At 40.2% G+C, this 20,972-nt stretch overlaps 2 protein-coding genes across 8 annotated transcripts in view; both read right to left on the bottom strand.

Annotated features, from left to right (window-relative positions):
- Positions 1–4,317: 4,317 nt before the first annotated feature.
- fgf21 (fibroblast growth factor 21) lies at positions 4,318–7,008 on the bottom strand. The gene is made up of 4 exons (XM_045701909.1): positions 6,857–7,008; positions 6,592–6,669; positions 4,907–5,010; positions 4,318–4,799 (listed from the first exon to the last, which is right to left on the bottom strand). The coding sequence occupies exons 1-4, from the start codon at positions 6,993–6,995 to the stop codon at positions 4,500–4,502; spliced, it is 621 nt and encodes a 206-aa protein (XP_045557865.1). The 5' UTR covers positions 6,996–7,008; the 3' UTR covers positions 4,318–4,499.
- Positions 7,009–8,939: 1,931 nt separating this feature from the next.
- The window catches only part of LOC106579176 (liprin-alpha-3), a 60,578-nt gene continuing 48,545 nt past the window's right edge, over positions 8,940–20,972 (bottom strand). For 4 of the 7 annotated variants that reach the window (XM_014158825.2, XM_014158828.2, XM_014158829.2 and 1 more), the window contains 11 exons: positions 19,158–19,336; positions 18,754–18,954; positions 18,513–18,575; positions 17,969–17,995; positions 12,909–13,084; positions 12,449–12,546; positions 12,059–12,234; positions 11,739–11,807; positions 11,076–11,238; positions 10,860–10,927; positions 8,940–10,441 (listed from right to left, as the gene is read on the bottom strand). In XM_014158825.2, coding sequence (XP_014014300.1) covers positions 10,875–10,927; positions 11,076–11,238; positions 11,739–11,807; positions 12,059–12,234; positions 12,449–12,546; positions 12,909–13,084; positions 17,969–17,995; positions 18,513–18,575; positions 18,754–18,954; positions 19,158–19,336 — 1,205 coding nt within the window. In that variant the 3' untranslated portion in view covers positions 8,940–10,441; positions 10,860–10,874. Of the gene's footprint in view, positions 10,442–10,859; positions 10,928–11,075; positions 11,239–11,738; positions 11,808–12,058; positions 12,235–12,448; positions 12,547–12,908; positions 13,085–17,968; positions 17,996–18,015; positions 18,241–18,512; positions 18,576–18,753; positions 18,955–19,157; positions 19,337–20,972 lie in introns of those variants that run through there. The other 3 variants (XM_014158824.2, XM_014158827.2, XM_014158830.2) reach the window with 3 other exon arrangements.

Below are 20,972 nucleotides of genomic sequence, written 5' to 3'. Positions count from 1 at the left end.
CACACACTTACCCAACCATTATTTTCACAGTCCCCAGGTCCAGAACAAACTCAAGGAAACTACAATCTTATGCAGAGGCATGAGTGCATGGAACTCCCTTCCATCTTATACAGCGCAAGTGAACAGCAAACCTGGTTTCAATAAACAAACAGAGCAACACCATGGCACAACGCCTCTCCATGTGACCTACATGTTGTATCACATTGAGACCACAAGATGTCGCCAAATTATTTCCCCAACACTTTCCCTGGCTGCCACTGCTCTTGCTCAACAACAAAACATTCCTGTGTCATCACAACTTTTGGACATATTTCAACAAAACCAATTTGTGGTAAATTTATCAATTTTCTGGAAATGTTATAAAAGTTATATATATTTATTCCAATGAAGTTAGATCTATAATTGTTCTTTAAATATACAAGTAGGAAAGTCTTAAGATAAACAATCCACTTGTTTAGAGAGAAATATTTCAAATCATTTTTGAGTAGTGGTAATATATTGGCTGAGTGTGTTGGGTACAACTCCCCCCCCCCCCCAGGGCTAGTTACCCCTTTATGGTTATGAATGTGTTTCTACCGGTCATTTAGACAATGATGCTAACTTGCTAGCTGGCAACTTCACTAGCAGTAAATGCTAGTTACCATAAGCTGCTAGGAGTCCTAGTTTGCAACCTTACTACCAGATCGAGGTAAAATACATTAAAAAGATAACACAACTTAATTGCAGTTGTAAATGTTTCCATTAGGTGTGAGCAGTGCAGGAGGTGGGCTCATGAGTTGTGCTCCAACTTTACTGGGGATAGCTTTATTTGTGACCTACAGTTGAAGGTCACAGTTACATCCACTTAGGTTGAAGTCATTAAAACATGTTTTTCAACCACTCCACAAATGTCTTGTTAACAAATTATATCGTTTTGGCAAGTCGGTTAGAACATCTACTTTGTGCATGACACAAGTAATTTTTCCAACAATTGTTTACAGACAGATTATTTCACTTACAATTCATTGTATCACAATTTCAGTGGGTAAGAAGTTTACATACGCTAAGTTGACTGTGCCTTTAAACAACTTGGAAAATTCCAGAAAATTATGTCATGGCTTTAGAAGCTTCTGATAAGCTAATTGACATAATTTGAGTCAATTGGAGGTGAACCTGTGGATGTATTTCAAGACCTACATTCAAACTCAGTGCCTCTTTGCTTGACATCAAGGGAATATCAAAATAAATCAGCCAAGACCTCAGAAAAATAATTGGAGACCTCCACAAGTCTGGTTCATCCTTGGGAGCAATTTCCAAATTCCTGAAGGTACCACGTTCATCTGTACAAACAATAGTACACAAGTATAAACATCATGGGACCACGCAGCAGTCATACCGCTCAGGAAGGAGACGTATTCTGTCTCCTAGACATGAACGTACTTCGGTGCGAAAAGTGCAAATCAAACTCAGAACAACAGAAAAGGACCTTGTGAAGATGCTGGAGGAAACGGGTACAAAAGTATCTATATCCACAGTAAAACGAGTCCTATATCAACATAACCTGAAAGGCCGCTCAGCAAGGAAGAAGCCACTGCTCCAAAACCACCATAAAAAGCCAGACTACGGTTTGCAACTGCACATGGCGACAAAAATCTTACTTTTTGGAGAAATGTCCTCTGGTCTGATGAAACAAAAATAGAACTGTTTGGCCATAATGACCATCGTTATGTTTGGAGGAAAAAGGGGGAGGCTTGCAAGCCAAAGAACACCATCCCAACCGTGAAGCACGGGGGTGGCAGCATCATGTTGTGGGTGTGCTTTGCTGCAGGAGGGACTGATGCACTTCACAAAATAGATGGCATCATGAGGCCGGAAAATTATGTGGATATATTGAAGCAACATCTCAAGACATCAGTCAGGAAGTTAAAGCTTGGTCGCAAATGGGTCTTCCAAATGGACAACAACCCCAAGCATACTTCCAAAGTTGTGGCAAAACGGCTTAAGGACTACGAAGTCAAGGTATTGGAGTGGTCATCACAAAGCCCTGACCTCAATCCTGTAGAAAATTTGTGGGCGGAACTGAAAAAGCGTGTGTGAGCAAGGAGACCTAAAAACCTGACTCAGTTACACCAGCTCTGTCAGGAGGAATGGGCCAAAATTCACCAAACTTATTGTGGGAAGCTTGTGGAAGGCTAACCTAAACGTTTGACTCAAGTTTAACAATTTAAAAGCAATGCTACCAAATACTAATTGAGTGTATGTAAACTTCTGACCCACTGGGAATGTGATGAAAGAAATTAAAGCTGAAATAAATCATTCTCTCGATTATTATTCTGACATTTCACATTCTTAAAATAAAGTGGTGATCCTAACTGACCTAAGACAGGGAATTTTTACTAGGATTAAATGTCAGGAATTGTGAAAAACTGAGTTTAAATGTATTTGGCTAAGGTGTATGTAAACTTCAGACTTCAACTGTATGTACAAATTATAATCGTGCAGTAGCAGAGCATGAGAGTTGCACATCAATGTTACACTGAGTTAATAGATTCAGTTATTATTACTAAATGTTATTTTCCAATGTTATTTACTGTTATTAGTTATATTGTCACGACTTCCGCCGAAGTCGGTCCCTCTCCTTGTTCGTTCGGCGGTCGACGTCACCGGTCTTCTAGCCATTGCCGATCCACCTTTCATTTTCCATTTGTGTTGTCTTTGTTTTCTACACACCTGGTTTCATTCACCAATTACATGTTGGGGGCGGGAAGCAAAACCGCCAAGTGTAAACTGTAGCCATTTATTTCCCTTTATAGTTTATTTGCCTAAGCATGATCTTCGTACACATACAATTTTTTTTCAAATGTTGCTTTTTTTGTGTCAACAATTACACATTGTTCCTAGTTACCCCCTAGTACTCCATGTGTAACTGATAGATGCACACACACACGCTACATGTTTATGTTTTTAAATGTGTGTAAATTGTAAAGTCTTTTGTAATGTATTTTTCGTTATATGTCGGACCCCAGTAAGACTAGCTGTCGCCATTGGCGTCAGGCTAATGGGGATCCTAATAAATCAAAGGGTTCATTATGTTGGCTACAACCTTCCAAACACTAACACTTATTAGCTATTTATGGTGTGCTGTGTTGAAGCATTTCTCCAGAAGAACTGCCCTAGCTTGTCTCGCCTATTCCTCCATTTTAGTATCTCTACTAGAGCATCCATGCTGCTTTTGGTATTTTCATTGTATTGTTATTCAGCGTTTTAGAATTTAATTAATAACATGATCTAGCTGGTATTTTCACTGGATATCCGTAGACAGCCTAGTCATACTTCACTAGAAACATGAGCATATATAAAGTTAAGTGTTACAAAATTACTCTTTATTTATTTGTTTATTTATTTAGCAATACTTACTTGGACTATAATATCAATAAGCTCCTAGACATGGTGTCAAAAGCCAGATAGAACTATTGTTCATACATAATTTAGCAACCTGATCTCATAGACTAGACGTAACATAGTAAAAGTAATCCGGGACACTCACATTAGTATGATATGTTACATTTGCTATGGTTACATAAGACAGAAGGTTACTTCATGTAAGAAGGGAGGGTGGATGGGTGGACATATAACACGAATGTCTAGCAACCCAAAGGTTGCGTGTTCAAATTTCATTACAGACAACTTTATAATTTTAGCTAACTAGCAACTTTTCAGCTACTTACTATTTTTTAGCAGCTTTCCAACTACTAAGCATGTTAGCTAACCCTTCCCCTAATCTTAAACCTTTAATCTAACTCCTAACCTTAACCCTACCCATTAACCTAACTCCTAACCTTAACCCTATCCTTAACCCTAATCCCTAGCCTAGCTAACATTAGCCAGCTAGCTAATGTTAGCATTAGCCACCTAGCTAACATTGGCAACCAAAAAATTGGAATTGGTAACATATCATACCTTTTTTCAAAAGCGTTACATATTGTACATTTGTAAATTAGTATCATATCATACAAATTGTCATTTGTAACATATAATACAAAATGGATGCTGGACCTCCACAAAGTAATACATTCATACGAAATTTAACATATCGTAATAAAATGTGTGTCACGGATTTACATACAGAATAATGCGAAATGATCTGAGACTAGGTTGCATTTAGGCTTCAAAAGGTTTAAAAATATAAATAACACAATAAATTATAGCTACAGTACAAGGATTCAAACTTGAATTCATGACACAAGAGAGAAATATACTGCATATAACATATTCAACATGACATTCAAAGTGAGACAGCAGTCAGTCCCATCATAGAGTTATGGAATTAAAGTTCATCATCTACTTACTGAACTCTTCGAACCAAAACATTTGCCACGGGGCAATAAAAGTAACAGTGTTTCTACCACAAGTGAAAAAAAATAACTTTAGGAATTAACATGGTTGTACAATCCAGTAAACCTTGAAATAAATATACTCCGTTCATTGTATACTTCCATCAACAAACTCAATTTTCAACTTCACTTATCCCTGGAGAACTGTGGACTGACAATACCAGTGAGACCCCTGCCGAAAGGGTTATCTGAGTCCAGGTCAAGCTGTTGCTGATTCTGTTGTCGATTTTCAGCTGTATTCGTCATGCTTCTAGATACCAAAATGTTTCTCAGGGGTAGGAACCGAGAGAACGGGAGCCCATGTTGCGGTGTGGAGCCTTTTGAGGTGAGCGACACATAACGTTTGTGATGTGAAGAAAAGAAACGAGAGTATCCATCAGCTAGCAGCAGCTCTCTGAAGGTGCAGTCAGCCTCTGTGTAGTGGCTCTGAGGAAATGGATAACGTCGAAAGAAATGTGTTAGATGCAGTGAAGCAAGGCCTTCAGCTGTGCCATATTTCATGCTATAGTAGATTATATTTGTCCACTGCCCACCTGTCCCCTCAACTGGCCAGTGCTGTCCACACAGAGGAAAAGGGATGAGGACACACCCTTGATAACTGTCTCACCTTCTCGAACTGACCTCAACTCCAACACACCTGAGAACACACAGTAAACACATTCAATACAAGTGTCATCTATTATTCAGGTGTTTGGGAGACGCCTTATAAAAGCATAAACTTCATAATACTAAATTCTGTAAGGTCTATCCGTCAAAACACACTGTTTTGCAATGAAGGTCTACAGTAGCCTCATCAGCACTCTCCGGGGTAGCACCATAGTGGGCTCCCGAGTGACGCAGCGGTCTAAGGCACTGCATCTCAGTGCTAGAGGCGTCACTACAGACACTGGTTCAATTCCAGGCTGTATCACAACCGGCCATGATTGGGAGTCCCATAGGGCGGCACACAATTGGCCCAGCGTCATCCAGGTTAGAGTTTGGCTGGGGTAGGCCGTCATTGTAAATAAGAATTAGTTCTTAACTGACTTGCCTAGTTCAATAAGGGTTAAATAAAATAAATAGCATAGCACAGCTAGTTTCCATCCCCTTCATTACAAAACCTTGAAGGCTCATCGTTCTTACCCCATTCCGTAGGCTTACACAGTAAATATGACGACTTCCGGAGGACATCCTTCAACCTATCAGAGCTCTTCCAGCATGAACTGACATGTTGTCCACCCGATCAGAGAATGAATCTAGTACCGAAAGCATAAGCTACAGCTACCTAGCACTGCAATGCATAAAATGTGATAAGTAGTTGGCTCAAAGAGAGAGAAAGACAATAGTTGAACAGTTTTGAACAAATTCATTTCTTCAAAAATAAAGGAAAAGCAAGAGAGAGAAAGATAGAGAGTTAGCTATATTTTGTAGTATTTTTTTCACATTCACTTACTTAGCTAGCAAATGCAGCTATGTAATTTAGCCTACTCAAACACCTGGCTCAAACAGAGAGCTATGCTGTGTTAGCTAGCTGGCTAGGCTATCCAACACAGGAACTCTTCCAAGCCAAGGTAAACTTTTCGTTTTATTAATTTATAGCCATTGGGGCCCGCCGGTGTAACTATTAAACTGCTTGCTGTACACAGTACTGCATGATTGTAGTTTACTAACGCGTTAGTTGTAGTAGCTATTTTGACTATGACGTTAGCTAATATGGTGACAATGATGTAGGCTGTGTGTAGCGGTTAGTGGTTATGGTATGAAGGTTTGGCTTGGAAAGGTCACAGACAGCTGTTTTGTTGTGCACAGAAGTCCACAAGTGAAGGGAAAAGGTGAAAGGAGGACAGCGCGGAGATGCGAAAAATAATTATACAACGAGCAAAGTGATCATGCTGTTTGTATTTGGCTGCTATGAAAGTGAACAGTGTGTGCGGGTTATCAGAGGTGTATTAATTCCACCGTTTCTTAAACGGAAGCAAATGGAATAAAACAGGGATAAACATACCTGAATTTGTCCAATAGAAACTCTTGTTTGCAACTGTTTGGAGTAATAATTACACCGTAGACTAGCTAGATGCAGGCAAGACTGTGCAAGGCGGTATTGAATGTGTCATTGTCTATTAACTTGATTAATACACATTTTCTCTCGACCTGTGCACCTACCTTGTAATAGAAATAAGTCCATGCTCATAAAAAAGTCCTCCCTAATCTTAAACGGCACCGACCGCCACTGACTTACTGTGAGAGGTCTGAGCAGGGCTCCCTGTCACTTTTCCATCAGGGGTCATCTCCAGAAACAGTTCTTTTCTTTGATTATCTGGGGGGGAGACATTACGTGTAAACAACAACAACAAAAACAGTATTTAAGAAGCAATAACTATTACTATTAGGAAAAAAAGATGGCCTACATACTGCAAGCATAAACCGAAGGATCGATAAGTACACACCTGAAATAAGTAAAAAAAGTGAATGAACATAAGACAGAAGAGAAGTGAGCTTAATACCTGTGTAGAGATGTCTTTCTCTGACTTGATCATTGAAGAGCAGGAGTGGGTTGGAGTCAGGAATATATGATGATACAGAGAGAGATAGGAGGACCAGAAGAGAGCAGGAGAACAGGGAGATGTGTGCACACAAGGACATTTGCGAGATGAAATTGACAAGAGAGAGCTCTTACAACAACAACAAAAAATATGGTTCTGCAATATTTCTGGATATATCAACAGAATAAATACAAATAAATAACAAATAAATAGAGAAATAACTAGAAAGTTGTCTTCACCCAAAATTCTAAAATGTAGCATGGTGTGCATCCTTATAAAGGAGATAATGGAGAACGTCAGGGGGAGGTCACAGGGCTGACGGTATAAGGATGAGTCAGGTCGATTCTAAGGAGTTTATAATAACATAAAGTTGTGAGGACCTGGAGAATGTGAAAAGCCCATGGTAGGAAATGCACAGTGGCTATATAAGGGCTTCCTCCTTGTCGGGCCCTTCTAGGATGAATAGGATGACTTTTTACTACAGTGACAATTTTTGGGGTATTTACTAGAAAACAACTTGGTATTTACTGGAAAACTGTGGGCAGTGTCAAACAGCAAAATTGGTACCAAATTAGAGCTTATGGTTTCCAACATTCCTGTCTGTTTAATGCTCTTTTCAAGTGTTAAAAAAATGTGTTCAATTGTGAAACAGTTAAACACTTCTTTTAAAGTTTCGGTTGGATTCAATCATTTCCAATTTTCACGAGACATAAAATAAACATATCTTTGTTGTTTGTCTTCCATAGCGATTGCTTAACGTCATGACGGCTGTGTTAGTTGAAGACGGGGAAATGACAGGTACTGATGACAATGTTTGTATTATTTTGAGTGTGTATAAGACAGGGGTATGCCGTGGGATTTACAACCGTTGTTGAGTGTGTGTTTACTGAACTCCAGCTGCAGTGAGACACTTTAACGGGATCCAGGACAGTCACACATGCATTAGCACACTTCTGAACAATGTAAGGCAGACCATTCCGCTGTATTCTGCTGAATGAACGTGCAACACGCAGTCATCTTGTTGGACGGGATCCAGTTAGCGTGACTTACACCTTCCACCATTCTCGTAATAACAAGGCTTGAACCTTGACTGAATTTGATGTTCTCCGATACGAGTGTAACGGAATGTACGTCATTGTAGAATGACGGGGTGATATTTTCCCGATACAGGCGCATTTCACTGTTCTGAACTCGCTCAAAGTGACATTACTTCATTGAAGAAGCATGACACATTACTGTAGGCTAGACTAATTGACGCTGAGCCGTGAAGAAATCTCTATCAATGTGTTTCCCTGATGTCGAATGAAGGACGGAGCCCCACCAACAAAGTCCTATATTCACTGCAGATTCACCCAGAGAAAGTGTAGCTATGTAAGGATGTTTTCCACACTGATGCCCTAGACACGTTTATTGCGGTTAGAGAACTGGCCGTTTTGTTTAGATTCTCTGCCAAAACACTTGGTTAAACTATGAAACATTTAGTTAAAAGCTCGATAAAATGTTGATTTAAATGTGCTCTATGAAACAATTTACAGATCATTTTGTTTTCCTCACAGTTCGGCATGTACAGAGCATGAGGTGGAATAAGGTGGAATTTTCCAGACTTTAGTTTCCAGAGAAAGCCCATGTAACACACGGACACAAAGTAGTGTTATTGTCTTCAACCTCAGAAACAGGAAGAAGCTGCTGTTTTGATGCAATAAACGTGGCCGCCTGCCAGTAAACAAGTTACTCTATAGCTTCAAACAACGGATACTGTATGTCATTGACATGAAGAGCTATTTTCAGGTGGAATTGTTACATAGAGCGCCTTTAATTGAGAGAAAACAAGTCAATGTTAGAAATGTGAGTCAAACTGAGGACTTGGGAGAAAACGTGTAAATATCATCACAATACAGTGTAAACATCCACACAACCATAAGAGGGAAGAATTATGAAAATCAGGAAATCATCAAGTAACCTGTCATTTCCTGTTGACCTCCCGTGACCTTATCCGGAATAGAATATATAAAGTTGAACAAAATAAACAAACACTCAGTTCCCATCCATTTTACAGGTCTTTTTTAATTACAGCTTTTACAATCATTATCATTATTGTTATCATATTATATTTAATTATCCTCACTACTCTTCATTATTGATATTAGTTTAAATCATAACACAATTTGTTTTCAAAATGTACACATACAAGTAGTATATCTTAATGTCCATAATTTGAAACGTATTTACTTTTCAACCTAAAATGAAATTACAGTCAATCTTAACTAAGTATGAAATTAAAATACCGTTCAATACATACATACTGTACACACACACACACACACACACACACACACACACACACACACACACACACACACACACACACACACTTACCTACCTACATACAATAGAGGTTATCATAAAAAAATGATAAAAAATAAAATACACCCATTTTACAAATTCCTTACCCAAGTTTTCACGTCATTAGATGATTGATATCATTACTCTCACTCTATGTTTTTGTTTTGGCATGCATATTAACACAAACGTTCAATTCTTTTTATTTTTTTTTAACAGGATTTTGTCATAATGCACTTCACCAATTATCCATGGTCCTTCTCATCTCATGGTGTCTGTTATGGCTTAAGAACATACAAATCCATTCCCTCATTCCCTCAGATACTCTCCCTTCATAACACTTTATAACCCTTATGACTGTCCTCATACAGTACATTGTTTCTCAACCTCTGGTCCCTGGACCGACAGCAGTCCCTAGGGTGATGCTCACCGATCCCTCAGATGTTCAGCTGTACCTGACCCTAGTGAGTACTCAAATGCTAGTTTTAATGTAAGTGCTTCCCCAAGAGAGAAGGACCATAGCTTGTGGGTCCTTATTAAAGGAAATACCTTAGCTTGCCTGTCCATGGTACAAAAAGGTTGAGAAACAAAATCCTAATACCAGTTACTGAGATAGGGTATGCATGTTCTATCGACAGTTCAAATCAAAGAAATGTCTATCAGGGTCATCATTCTGTTGATCCAAATGGAAATGCAGTTTTACATCCCAATGAAAAAAATAAGAGTCATTGTGTCAATTTTCCCATTTCACACACGGAAGAAGAACTTCACAATGGGCGATGGAGTCATTTTTTACAGCATCGAACAGCTTCATGCCACAACTGTGGACTAAGATGGAGAGAGAGAGAGAGAGAGAGAGAGAGAGAGAGAGAGAGAGAGAGAGAGAGAGAGAGAGCGAGAGAGCGAGAGAGAAAGAGAGCGAGAGAGCGAGAGAGCGAGAGAGAGAGAGAGCGAGAGCGAGAGAGAGAGAGAGAGAGCGAGACAGAGAGAGAGAGAGAGAGAGAGAGAGAGAGAGAGAGAGAGAGAGAGAGAGAAACGGACAGACAGACATTCACTCTATTTTAGTATCTTTTCATTCTCTCACATTGTCCTTGTTTCTTCAAGGATTCCAATGGAATTCTTTTTTGCTTGTGTTCTATTCTCCATTTTGTTGATGATCTTCATCTTTTTTTTCTTCAAAAACGTTTTTTTTGGGGGGGGGACTCTCTAAAACAAAGATAGGATAGATAAATAATGAAGCAACCATAAAGTAACACTCAATTTCAGTATGGGTCGGTTCTTGTCTGAAATGTGTTTGGAAAACTGAGATTACTGAAAGGACTGAGATATGTTTGGATGAAAGGTTACTGAAATGACTCAATTGTTTTTTGGATGACTGAGAACACTGAAATTAGCAAAATGTGTTTCGATAACTGATATGAATCACTGAAATACAGTCTGTTAGGATGCATGAGATTACTGAAATTAGTGAAATGTACTTGGATGACACGCTTGGGTGACTGAAATTCAGACAATCTTACAGAAGGTGACAATAAACCATTCAGATTTTTTAGAAGTTGATGCTTTGTTGAGCCAAGACGCTAAGGAATCATGATATTCTTTGGCAATTAAGTATTTTTCTCACCTGATGTGCTTATCTCTAGCAGGAATATGTTCTCACTGACCCCGACTCACCCCTGGGCCCAGAGTTCACTGAAACAGATAGCATTACGATTTTCAAACACCTGTCAATGACACTAGACTTCCAGTCAATAACACTGAAATGAGTGGTCAGCATGGAACCAATGACTCATAGAGCAGGTTTCCAGTGGGAAGGACATGAAGAAGAGGACCCCCTCACCTTCACTCTGGACTTTCCTCAGGGTGACGGAGGGCGTGGAGATGGCGGAGGCACGGAAGTTGGCGGGTAATGTTTCTGAGGAGTCAGAGGTCACGCCCCGGAGGTCCTTCTCTCTGAACATCTTCCTCCACGAGGGCGAGCGTGTGAACGTCTTAGTGCCGTCCTGTCAACAAGACGCAGAGGATTGACACACAAACAATATTGTACCATGCAATTCATTAGATTTACCAAGTGCTAGTTAGGTATACCAAAGAACAGCATGTGGGAAAAAATATATACACATGGGCAGGTAGCCTTGAGGTTGCTGGTTCGAATACTGGAGCTGACAAGGTAAAAATAAAAGTGCCCTTGAGCAAGGCACTTAACCCTAATTACTCCAGGGTCACTGTACAATGGTGACCCTGGCCTTGAACCCACTCCCTGCAGGTTTCTCAGGGGGAGTTGGGATATGCAAAAAAAAAAACATTTCCATTACACATCTTTTGTGTGACAGGACAAATATAAGCACCCCCCCCAAACAGTTAATGTTGGTTGAAACAAACTGCCTATCTTTATGAGCAATAGTCAACTCAATTTTTTTATTGTTTTATTTATTTATTTTTTATTTCACCTTTGTTTAAACCAGGTAGGCAAGTTGAGAACAAGTTCTCAAATGTGTTTTACCTCATCTGGTCTTCTCTCAGTTCCCATGGAGATGAGGGCATTGTACTCCTTCTCCAGCATCTGCCTCGCCTGGGAGAGAAATAATGAGTGTTGTAAGATTATAATTAAGATTATCAAGGGGATTTCATGATTAAGATTATCTTGATTAAAATGTAATGACCAAACAGTTGCAGGTAAGGGAAATTAAGTAGGTTGGTGATTGTGGTGAATGAGGGTTGTTGTGATTAGACTATGATAGTAGAATTGAGCGCATGTGCTCTGAATTTCTAGCATAGTGGTAAGTACCCGCATGTTCTGACCGGACTTCTAAGTTCAGGTACCTGTGTGTTCTGATTGGGTATCTGGAGGAGCAGGGCAAGGTCAGTGTAGTCGAACGTGTCGTCCAGGGCTAGGAGGGCCCCATGTACCCCACTCTCTGTGAGGTTATCTGCAAACTCCTTTAGCCCAATGGCCTGGACCCAACACATTACTCGCTCATTGGACCATACCATCACATCTACGGAGGGGGCAGAAAGCTAATACAGTGAAACAGCTAATACTGTGAAACAGCTAATACTGTGAAACAGCTAATACAGTGAAAAAGAGCATTTGAGAGACAGAAATAATAGAATCGTTTGACATACAACATTCATTTGCAATATCAAAATCCAAATCCCAGACGAGCCCCGAAATATATTACGGCTCAAGTTACCTGTGTGCAGTATTCTCACCTTGGTTCTGATGTTGGCTCTCATCCCTCCTTCTTTCAAGCTCCTTCCTGTCGTAGTTCAAACGCTTCAAGCACATGATGCCATAATGCAGACTTACCCTGAGAGAGAGAACGTGTTACTGTCATTGTCCTCACAACCAAAGACACAACCACTGTAAAATCCTGATGCAGACAAACTAAGGTGGAGAAGAAAAGAGAAAAAAAATAACTCTTGAACAGAGAAGAGGAATGAAAGAAATGTTGATAACAAATACATGGAAAAACCATCGGTAGAAATGTGTAAATAAGCAGAGGACACTAGACAATGATCCGGTATTTCCTTTGGTGTTTTCATGCGGCACACAAATTAAGGAAACAGATTTGTGCCAAATCCATACCAACATTTTTGGCATGAATCTGCTTCCATACACAGATTGCCTTTCGATGACACTAAACATTGATTGAAATTATTTGAATCCAACCTGTGGAAGCTGTCCACCATTTTGAGCTGTCCCCTAAGCTCCTTCTTGGTGAGGTGGTCCAGCATGCGAGCGTCCACCAGGGACTCCATGAAGTAGGAGCGGTACTGGGGCAGACCCAGGCTGGGAAGCCACTCGTTCCCTACCCACTCATGGTTCATGTCCCCATAGGCAAGGATCTAGATAGGTGAAGAGAGAGAGAGAGAGAGAGAGAGAGAGAGAGAGAGAGAGAGAGAGAGCGAATCAATGTCCACTGAGAGACAGTGTATTTAAATGTTAAAAATATCCTTCCAAAATCTCCTGTGAGATACAGTACCAGTCAAAAGTTTGGACATACCTACTCATTCAAGGGGTTTTCTTTACTTTTACTATTTCCATTGTTGAATAATAGTGAAGACATCAAAACTATGAAATAACACATATGGAATCATGTAGTAAGCAAAAAAAGTGTTAAACAAATCAAAATATATTATACATTTGAGATTATTCAAAGTAGCCACCCTTTGCCTTGATGACAGCCTTGCACACTCTTGGCATTCTCTCAACCAGCTTCGTGAGGTAGTCACCTGGAATGCATTTCAATTAACAGATGTGCCTTGTTACAAGTTCATTTGTGTAATTTCTTTCCTCCATAATGCGTTTGAGCCAATCAGTTGTGTGTTGACAAGGTAAAAGACCAAGTCCATATAATGGCAAAAACAGCTCAAAAAAATAAATAAAACGACCGTCCATCATTACTTTAAGACATGAAGGTCAGTCAATCTGGAAAATGTCAAATACTTTCAAAGTTTCTTCAAGTGCAGTCGCAAAAACCATCAAGCACTATGATGAAACTGTCTCTCATTAGGACCGCCACAGGAAAGGAAGACCCAGACTTACCTCTGCCGCAGAGGATACATTCATTAGAGTTACTGTAACTGCACCTCAGATTGCAGCCCAAATAAATGCTTCACAGAGTTCAATTAACAGATACAGTTGAAGTCGGAAGTTTACATACACCTTAGCCAAATACATTTAAACTCAGTTTTTCACAATTCCTGACATTTCATCCTAGTAAAAATTCCCTTTCTTAGGTTAGGATCACCATTTCATTTTAAGAATGTGAAATGTCAGAATAATAGTAGAGAGAATGATTTATTTCAGCTTCAATTTCTTTCATCACATTCCCAGGGGGTCAGAAGTTTACATACACTCAATTCACATTTGGTAGCATTGCCTTTAAATTGTTTAACTTGGATCAAATGTTTCAGGTAGCCTTCCACAAGCTTCCCACAATAAGTTGGGTGAATTTTGTCCCGCTCCTCCTGACAGAGCTGGTGTAACTGAGTCAGGTTTGTAGGCCTCCTTGCTGACACATGCTTTTTCAGTTCCGCCCACAAATTTTCGATAGGATTGAGGTCGGGGCTTTGTGATGGCCACTCCAATACCTTGACTTTGTTGTCCTTAAGCCATTTTGCCACAACTTTGGAAGTATGCTTGGGGTCATTGTCCATTTGGAAGACCCATTTGCGACCAAGCTTTAACTTCCTGACTGATGTCTTGAGATGTTGCTTCAATATATCCACATAAGTTTCGTCCCTCATTATGCAATCTATTTTGTGAAGTGCACCAGTCCCTCCTGCAGCAAAGCACCCCCACAACATGATGCTGCCACCCCCGTGCTTCACAGTTGAGATGGTGTTCTTTGGCTTGCAAGCCTCCCCATTTTTCTTCCAAACATAACGATGGTCATTATGGCCAAACAGTTCTATTTTTCTTCCATCAGACCACGGGACATTTCTCCAAAAAGTACGATCTTCGTCCACATGTGCAGTTGCAAACCGTAGTCTGGCTTTTTATGGCGGTTTTGGAGCAGTGGCTTCTTCTTTGCTTAGCGGCCTTTCAGGTTATGTTGATATAGGACTCGTTTTACTGTGCATATAGATACTTTTGTACCTGTTTCCTCCAGCATCTTCACAAGGTCCTTTGCTGTTGTTCTGGGATTGATTTGCACTTTTCGCACCAAAGTACGTTCATCTCTAGGAGACAGAATGCGTCTCCTTCCTGAGCGGTATGATGGCTGCGTGGTCCCATGATGTTTATACTTGCGTACTATTGTTTGTACAGATGAAAGGGGTACCTTCAGGCATTTGGAAATTGTTCCCAAGGATGAAACAGACTTGTGGAGGTCTACAATTATTTTTCTGAGGTCTCAAATGATGTCAATTAGCCTATCAGAAGCTTCTAAAGCCATGACATCATTTTCTGGAATTTTCCAAGCTGTTTAAAGGCACAGTCAAATTAGTGTATGTAAACTTCTGACCCACTGGAATTGTGATACAGTGAATTATAAGTGAAATAATCTGTCTGTAAACAATTTTTGGAAAAATTACTTGTGTCATGCAAAAAGTAGATGTCCTAACATACTTGCCAAAACTGTAGTTTGTTAACAAGAAATTTGTGGAGGGGTTGAAAAACTAGTTTTAATGACTCCAACCTAAGTGTATATAAACTTCCGACTTCAACTGTACATCTCAACATTAACCTGTTATGGCTAGGGGGCAGTATTTTCACGGCTGGATAAAAACGTACCCGATTTAATCTGGTTACTACTCCTGCCCAGTAACTAGAATATGCATATAATTATTGGCTTTGGATAGAAAACACTCCAAAGTTTCTAAAACTGTTTGAATGGTGTCTGTGAGTATAACAGAACTCAAATGGCAGGTCAAAACCTGAGAGATTCCTTTACAGGAAGTGGCCTGTCTGACCATTTCTTGAACTTCTTTGCCATCTCTATCTTTTACAAAGGATCTCTGCTCTAACGTGACACTTCCTACGTCTTCCATGGGCGCTCAGAGCCCGGGAAAAACCTGAATGTCGTCATCCCAGCCCCAGGCTGAAACACATTATCGCCTTTCTCAAGTGGCCGATCAAGGGACTGTGGGCTTAGGCGCGTGCCCTGGCCGCCCCCGTCTTTGTGATTTTTTCCTCTGTTTGCCGAAAAGGAGATTCCCGGTCGGGAATATTATCGCTTTTTTACGAGATAAATTGCATAAAAATTGATTTTAAACAGCGGTTGACATGCTTCGAAGTACGGTAATGGAATATTTAGAATTTTTTTGTCACGAATTGCGCCATGCGCACGACCCTGATTTACCATTTCGGATAGTGTCTGGGACGCACGAACAAAACGCCGCTTTTCGGATATAACGATGGATTATTTTGGACCAAACCAACATTTGTTATTGAAGTAGCAGTCCTGGGAGTGCATTCTGACGAAGACAACAAAAGGTAATCAAACTTTTATAATAGTAAATCTGATTTTGTTGAAGGCTAAACCTGCCGGGTGTCTAAATAGCTAGTCCGTGATGGCTGGGCTATGTACTTAGAATATTGCAAAATTTGCTTTCACCAAAAAGCTATTTTAAAATCGGACATATCGAGTGCATAGAGGAGTTCTGTATCTATAATTCTTAAAATAATTGTTATGCTTTTTGTGAACTTTTATCGTGAGTAATTTTTAAATTGTTAGCAAATTCCCCGGAAGTTTGCGGGGGGTATGCTAGTTCTGAACGTCACATGCTAATGTAAAAAGCTGTTTTTTGATATAAATATGAACTTGATCGAACAAAACATGCATGTATTGTTTAACATAATGTCCTAGGTGTGTCATCTGATGAAGATCATCAAAGGTTAGTGCTGCATTTAGCTGTCTTCTGGGTTTTTGTGACATTATATGCTAGCTTGAAAAATGGGTGTCTGATTATTTCTGGCTTGGTACTCTGCTGACATAATCTAATGTTTTGCTTTCGCTGTAAAGCCTTTTTGAAATCGGTCAGTGTGGTTAGATAAAGGAGAGTCTTGTCTTTAAAATGCTGTGAAATAGTCATATGTTTGAAAAATTTAAGTTTTTGTATTTTTGAGGAATTTGTAATTCGTGCCACGCCTATCATTGGATATTGGAGCAGGTGTTCCGCTAGCGGAACGTCTAGATGTAAGAGGTTAACTGTTCAGAGGAGACTGCGTTAATCAGGCCTTTATGGTCGAATTGCTGCAAAGAAACCACTACTAAAGGACACCAATAAGAAGAAGAGACTTGCTTTGGCCCAAAAACACGAGCAATGGACGTTAGACCGGAAATCTGTCTTTTGGTCCGATGAGTCCAAATTTAAGATCTTTGGTTTCAGCCGTCGTGTCTTTGTGAGACACAGAGTAGTTGAACGGATGATATCCACATGTGTGGTTCCTACCGTGAAGCATGGAGGACAAGGTATGATGGTGCTTTGCTGGTGACACTGTCAGTGATTTATTTAGAATTCAAGGTACACTTAACCAGCATGGCTACCACAGCACTCTGCAGTGATACGCCATCCCATCTGGTTTGGGCTTACTGGGACTATAATTTGTTTTTCAACAGGACAATAACCCAAAACACACATCCAGGCCGTGTAAGGGCTATCTGACCAAGAAGGAGAGTGATGGAGTGCTGCATCAGATGACCTGGCCTCCACAATCACCCAACCTCAACCCAATTGAGATGGTTTGGGATGAGTTGGACTGCTGTGTGAAAGAAAAGCAGCCAACAAGTGCTCAGCATATGTGGGAGCTCCTTCAAGACTGTTGGAAAAGCATTCCTCATGAAGCTGGTTGAGTGAATGCCAAGAGTGTGCAAAGCTGTCATCAAGCAAATGGTGGCTACTTTGAAGAATCTAAAATATAACATATATTTTGATTTGTTTAACACTTTTTTGGTTACTACATGATTCCATATGTGTTATTTCATAGTTGTGATGTCTTCACTATTATTCTACAATGTAGAAAATAGTAAAAGTAAAGAAAAACCCTGGAATGAGTAGGTGTGTCCAAACTTTTGACTGGTACTATAGATAGATAGAGTTAACCTCAATCCTAGTCCTGAGTATAGTCAATACTTTATTTTGAAGAGGACAAAAAGTCTGTAAAAGTATTGATCAAACTCTAAGGAAAATGCCCAAATTGCTGTATCGGATTTATGGTCTTTTTGCAATGTGATATCATTGATTTAATTTCCTATTCATGACAAAACTACACTAATATCTCACCTGGTCCCAGCTGAACTCCTTCACTTCCTTCAGTGGAGGCAAAGGAAAGGGATAGAGAGAAAAAGGGATAGAGGTGGAGGGAGAGGGAAAAGGAACGATTGCCAGGACGTGTTTTTACGGTAAATGACAGGAGGCGTTATGGAGAAGAAAAGATGTAAGGATGGAAGGGCAGAAGGAGGAATAGTTTGTTAGTGAATGAAAATTAGTTGGAGAAACACTACACTCAAAGAGAATTTGGGGGAGTAGTGGGGAAAAGGTGCAGCGACACATGCCTAATCAGAGACAAAGACAAGGAAAACAAATTGTAAATGGAATTTCATTCAGCATAGTCTAAAGTTGCTTGTTGATTTCAAGCAAGTTGGATGTGTTCCATCAATTCTTATACAGTTAGGAATTAATAGAATATTGTTAGATAATTGAGTTGCACGAAAGTCTTGGGATGTCTTAATTGGTCAAACATAGATTAAATCACTTTTGAAATAAGATAGCGTGTAGGAGAACTAAAAGCAAATATAAAAAGAAAGAGATAGGCAAAACAACTTACTGGTTTTATGGCAGCGGTCAGTGACTCCATTTCGGCATGAGTCATCCATATATCACTGGTCGACTGTGATGTCATCGAGGACAATTTGAAATTCAGATGGGAAAAGAATAAGGATATGATTACAGTTTGCATACATTTTCACTCAGACTAATTCAAACTTCTATATGTGTAGCAAGTATGCTACTGAACATATGGTAATGTTTGTGTGCGTGTTTGTGAGTGTATATGCTGTAACACTTACGGAGCGTGTGCTGGCCGGTGCCGAGGGGCTGGTGAGGGACACCATCTCCTGGATGGCCAGGCGCAGTTTGAGACGGTGCAGGGGGTTACTGATGCCAATCTCCCGCTGGATCTCTGTGTCCGACAGGTTGGCCATGATGGCACCACTCTTCACATTGGCACGACATGCTGCCACATACCAGGCGGGCATGCCCACCCACAACTAAGAGGAAGAGGAAAAGGAAGAGGAGGGAGAAGATGTATCTGCTTTGGGAATATTTACAAAAATATTCCCTGCCAATAAGGATGAATTTAATATGTTCATCGTGTACAGTATTCAGATTCATTCATAGTAAGATGGAGCACCTTCAGGTAAAACAATGCACATGATTTCCTCTCAGATAGTTAACCAATGAGACATCATACCTCAAGCCATGTAACCACCGTGGGGCCATCCCATGAAGCGAAGGGAAGACCCTGGCGACAAGCTTCTTCTAGCAGGTCGTGCTTCTTCTTGCTGCGGCGATCTTTCTCCACGGTGCCAGTTCCCATCTTGGCCAGTCCCAGGGGGTCAGCTGAGCCCAGGTCATCAGAAGGTGTGGAGGCTGAGGTCAAAGGTCATGTGAGAAACTACTCCCCATGATTACTGGACAATCTGTCTTGCCATGAATCATTTATTTTTCTTCTAAAAACATAGAAACATGCTACCCTGGTTGATTATTTAAAAAATATTCAGTATAGCTGTGTACACTGAGTATACCAAACATTAGGAACACATTCCTAATATTGCGTTGAACCCCAGTTTAGTTGGGGCATGGACTCTACAAGGTGTTGAAAGCATTCCACAGGGATGCTGGCCCATGTTGACTCCAATGCTTCCCACAGGTGTGTCAAGTTGGCTGGATGTCCTTTGGGTAGTGGACCATTCTTGATACACACGGGAAACTGTTGAGTGTGAAAAACCCAGCAGCATTGCAGTTCTTGACACAAACCGGTGCGCCTGGCACCGACTACCATACCCCATTCAAAGGCATTTCAATCTTTTGTTTTGCCCATTCACCCTCTGAATGGCACACATATAGTGGCTTGCGAAAGTATTCATCCCCTTGAAAATTTTCCTATTTTGTTGCCTTTCAACCTGGAATTAAAATTGATTTTTGGGGGGTTTGTATCACTTGATTTACACAACATGCCTACCACTTTGAAGATGCAAAATATTTTTTATTGTGAAACAAACAAGAAATAATACAAAAAAACTGAAAACTTGAGCGTGCATAACTATTCACCCCCCCAAAGTCAATACTTTGCAGAGCCACCTTTTGCAGCAATTACAGCTGCAAGTCTCTTGGGGTATGTCTCTATAAGCCTGGCACATCTAGCCACTGGGATTTTTGCCCATTCTTCAAGGCAAAACTGCTCCAGCTCCTTCAAGTTGGAAGGGTTCTGCTGGTGTACAGCAATCTTTCAGTCACACCACAGATTCATTCCAAGACATTTAAACATTTCCCCTTAAAACTTCTTACAGCTCTTTAAGGATAGGGGGCAGTATTGACAATTTCGGAAAAAATATGTGCCCATATTAAACTGCCTCCTACTCAAACTCAGAAGCTAGGGTATGCATATTATTAGTAGATTTGGATAGAAAACACTCTGAAGTTTCTAAAACTGTTTGAATGGTGTCTGTGAGTATAACAGAACTCATATGGCAAGCAAAAACCTGAGAGAAATCCTACCAGGAAGTGGAAATCTGGATGCATGGGCTCTCTTCAAGTCGTTTCCTATTGAACACACAGTGACGTAGTAATAATTGTGCACTTCCTAAGGCTTCCACTAGATGTCAACAGTCTTTAGAAAGTTGTTTGAGGCGTCTACGATGAACAGAGACCGAATGAGAAGGCTGGTAAGTTGGTCACCCAGGGAAGGACATCACTTCATTGGTGCGCATTCACGAGGGAGGAACCTCTGTTCCAAAACGTTTTTCAAGACACAGGAACCGTCCGGTTGAAATATTACTGAATCTTCACGTTCTAAAGGCCCTAAAGATTGATGTTTTACAACGTTTGACATGTTTGAACGAACGTAAATACAACCTTTTTTTACTTTTTGTCGTGACATTGTCCGCGCACTTCCTACATTTGGAGTAGGTGAACTGAACGCTCGAACAACAAGGAGTTATTTGGACATAAATTATGGAGTTTATCGAACAAAACAACATTTATTGTGGACCTGGGATTCCTGAAA

Source organism: Salmo salar, chromosome ssa19 (genome assembly GCF_905237065.1).
Source record: "Salmo salar chromosome ssa19, Ssal_v3.1, whole genome shotgun sequence".
NCBI classification, from domain to species: domain Eukaryota; kingdom Metazoa; phylum Chordata; class Actinopteri; order Salmoniformes; family Salmonidae; genus Salmo; species Salmo salar.
Note: the sequence above shows the minus strand (reverse complement) of the source record. Positions and strands in the feature narration are given on the sequence as shown.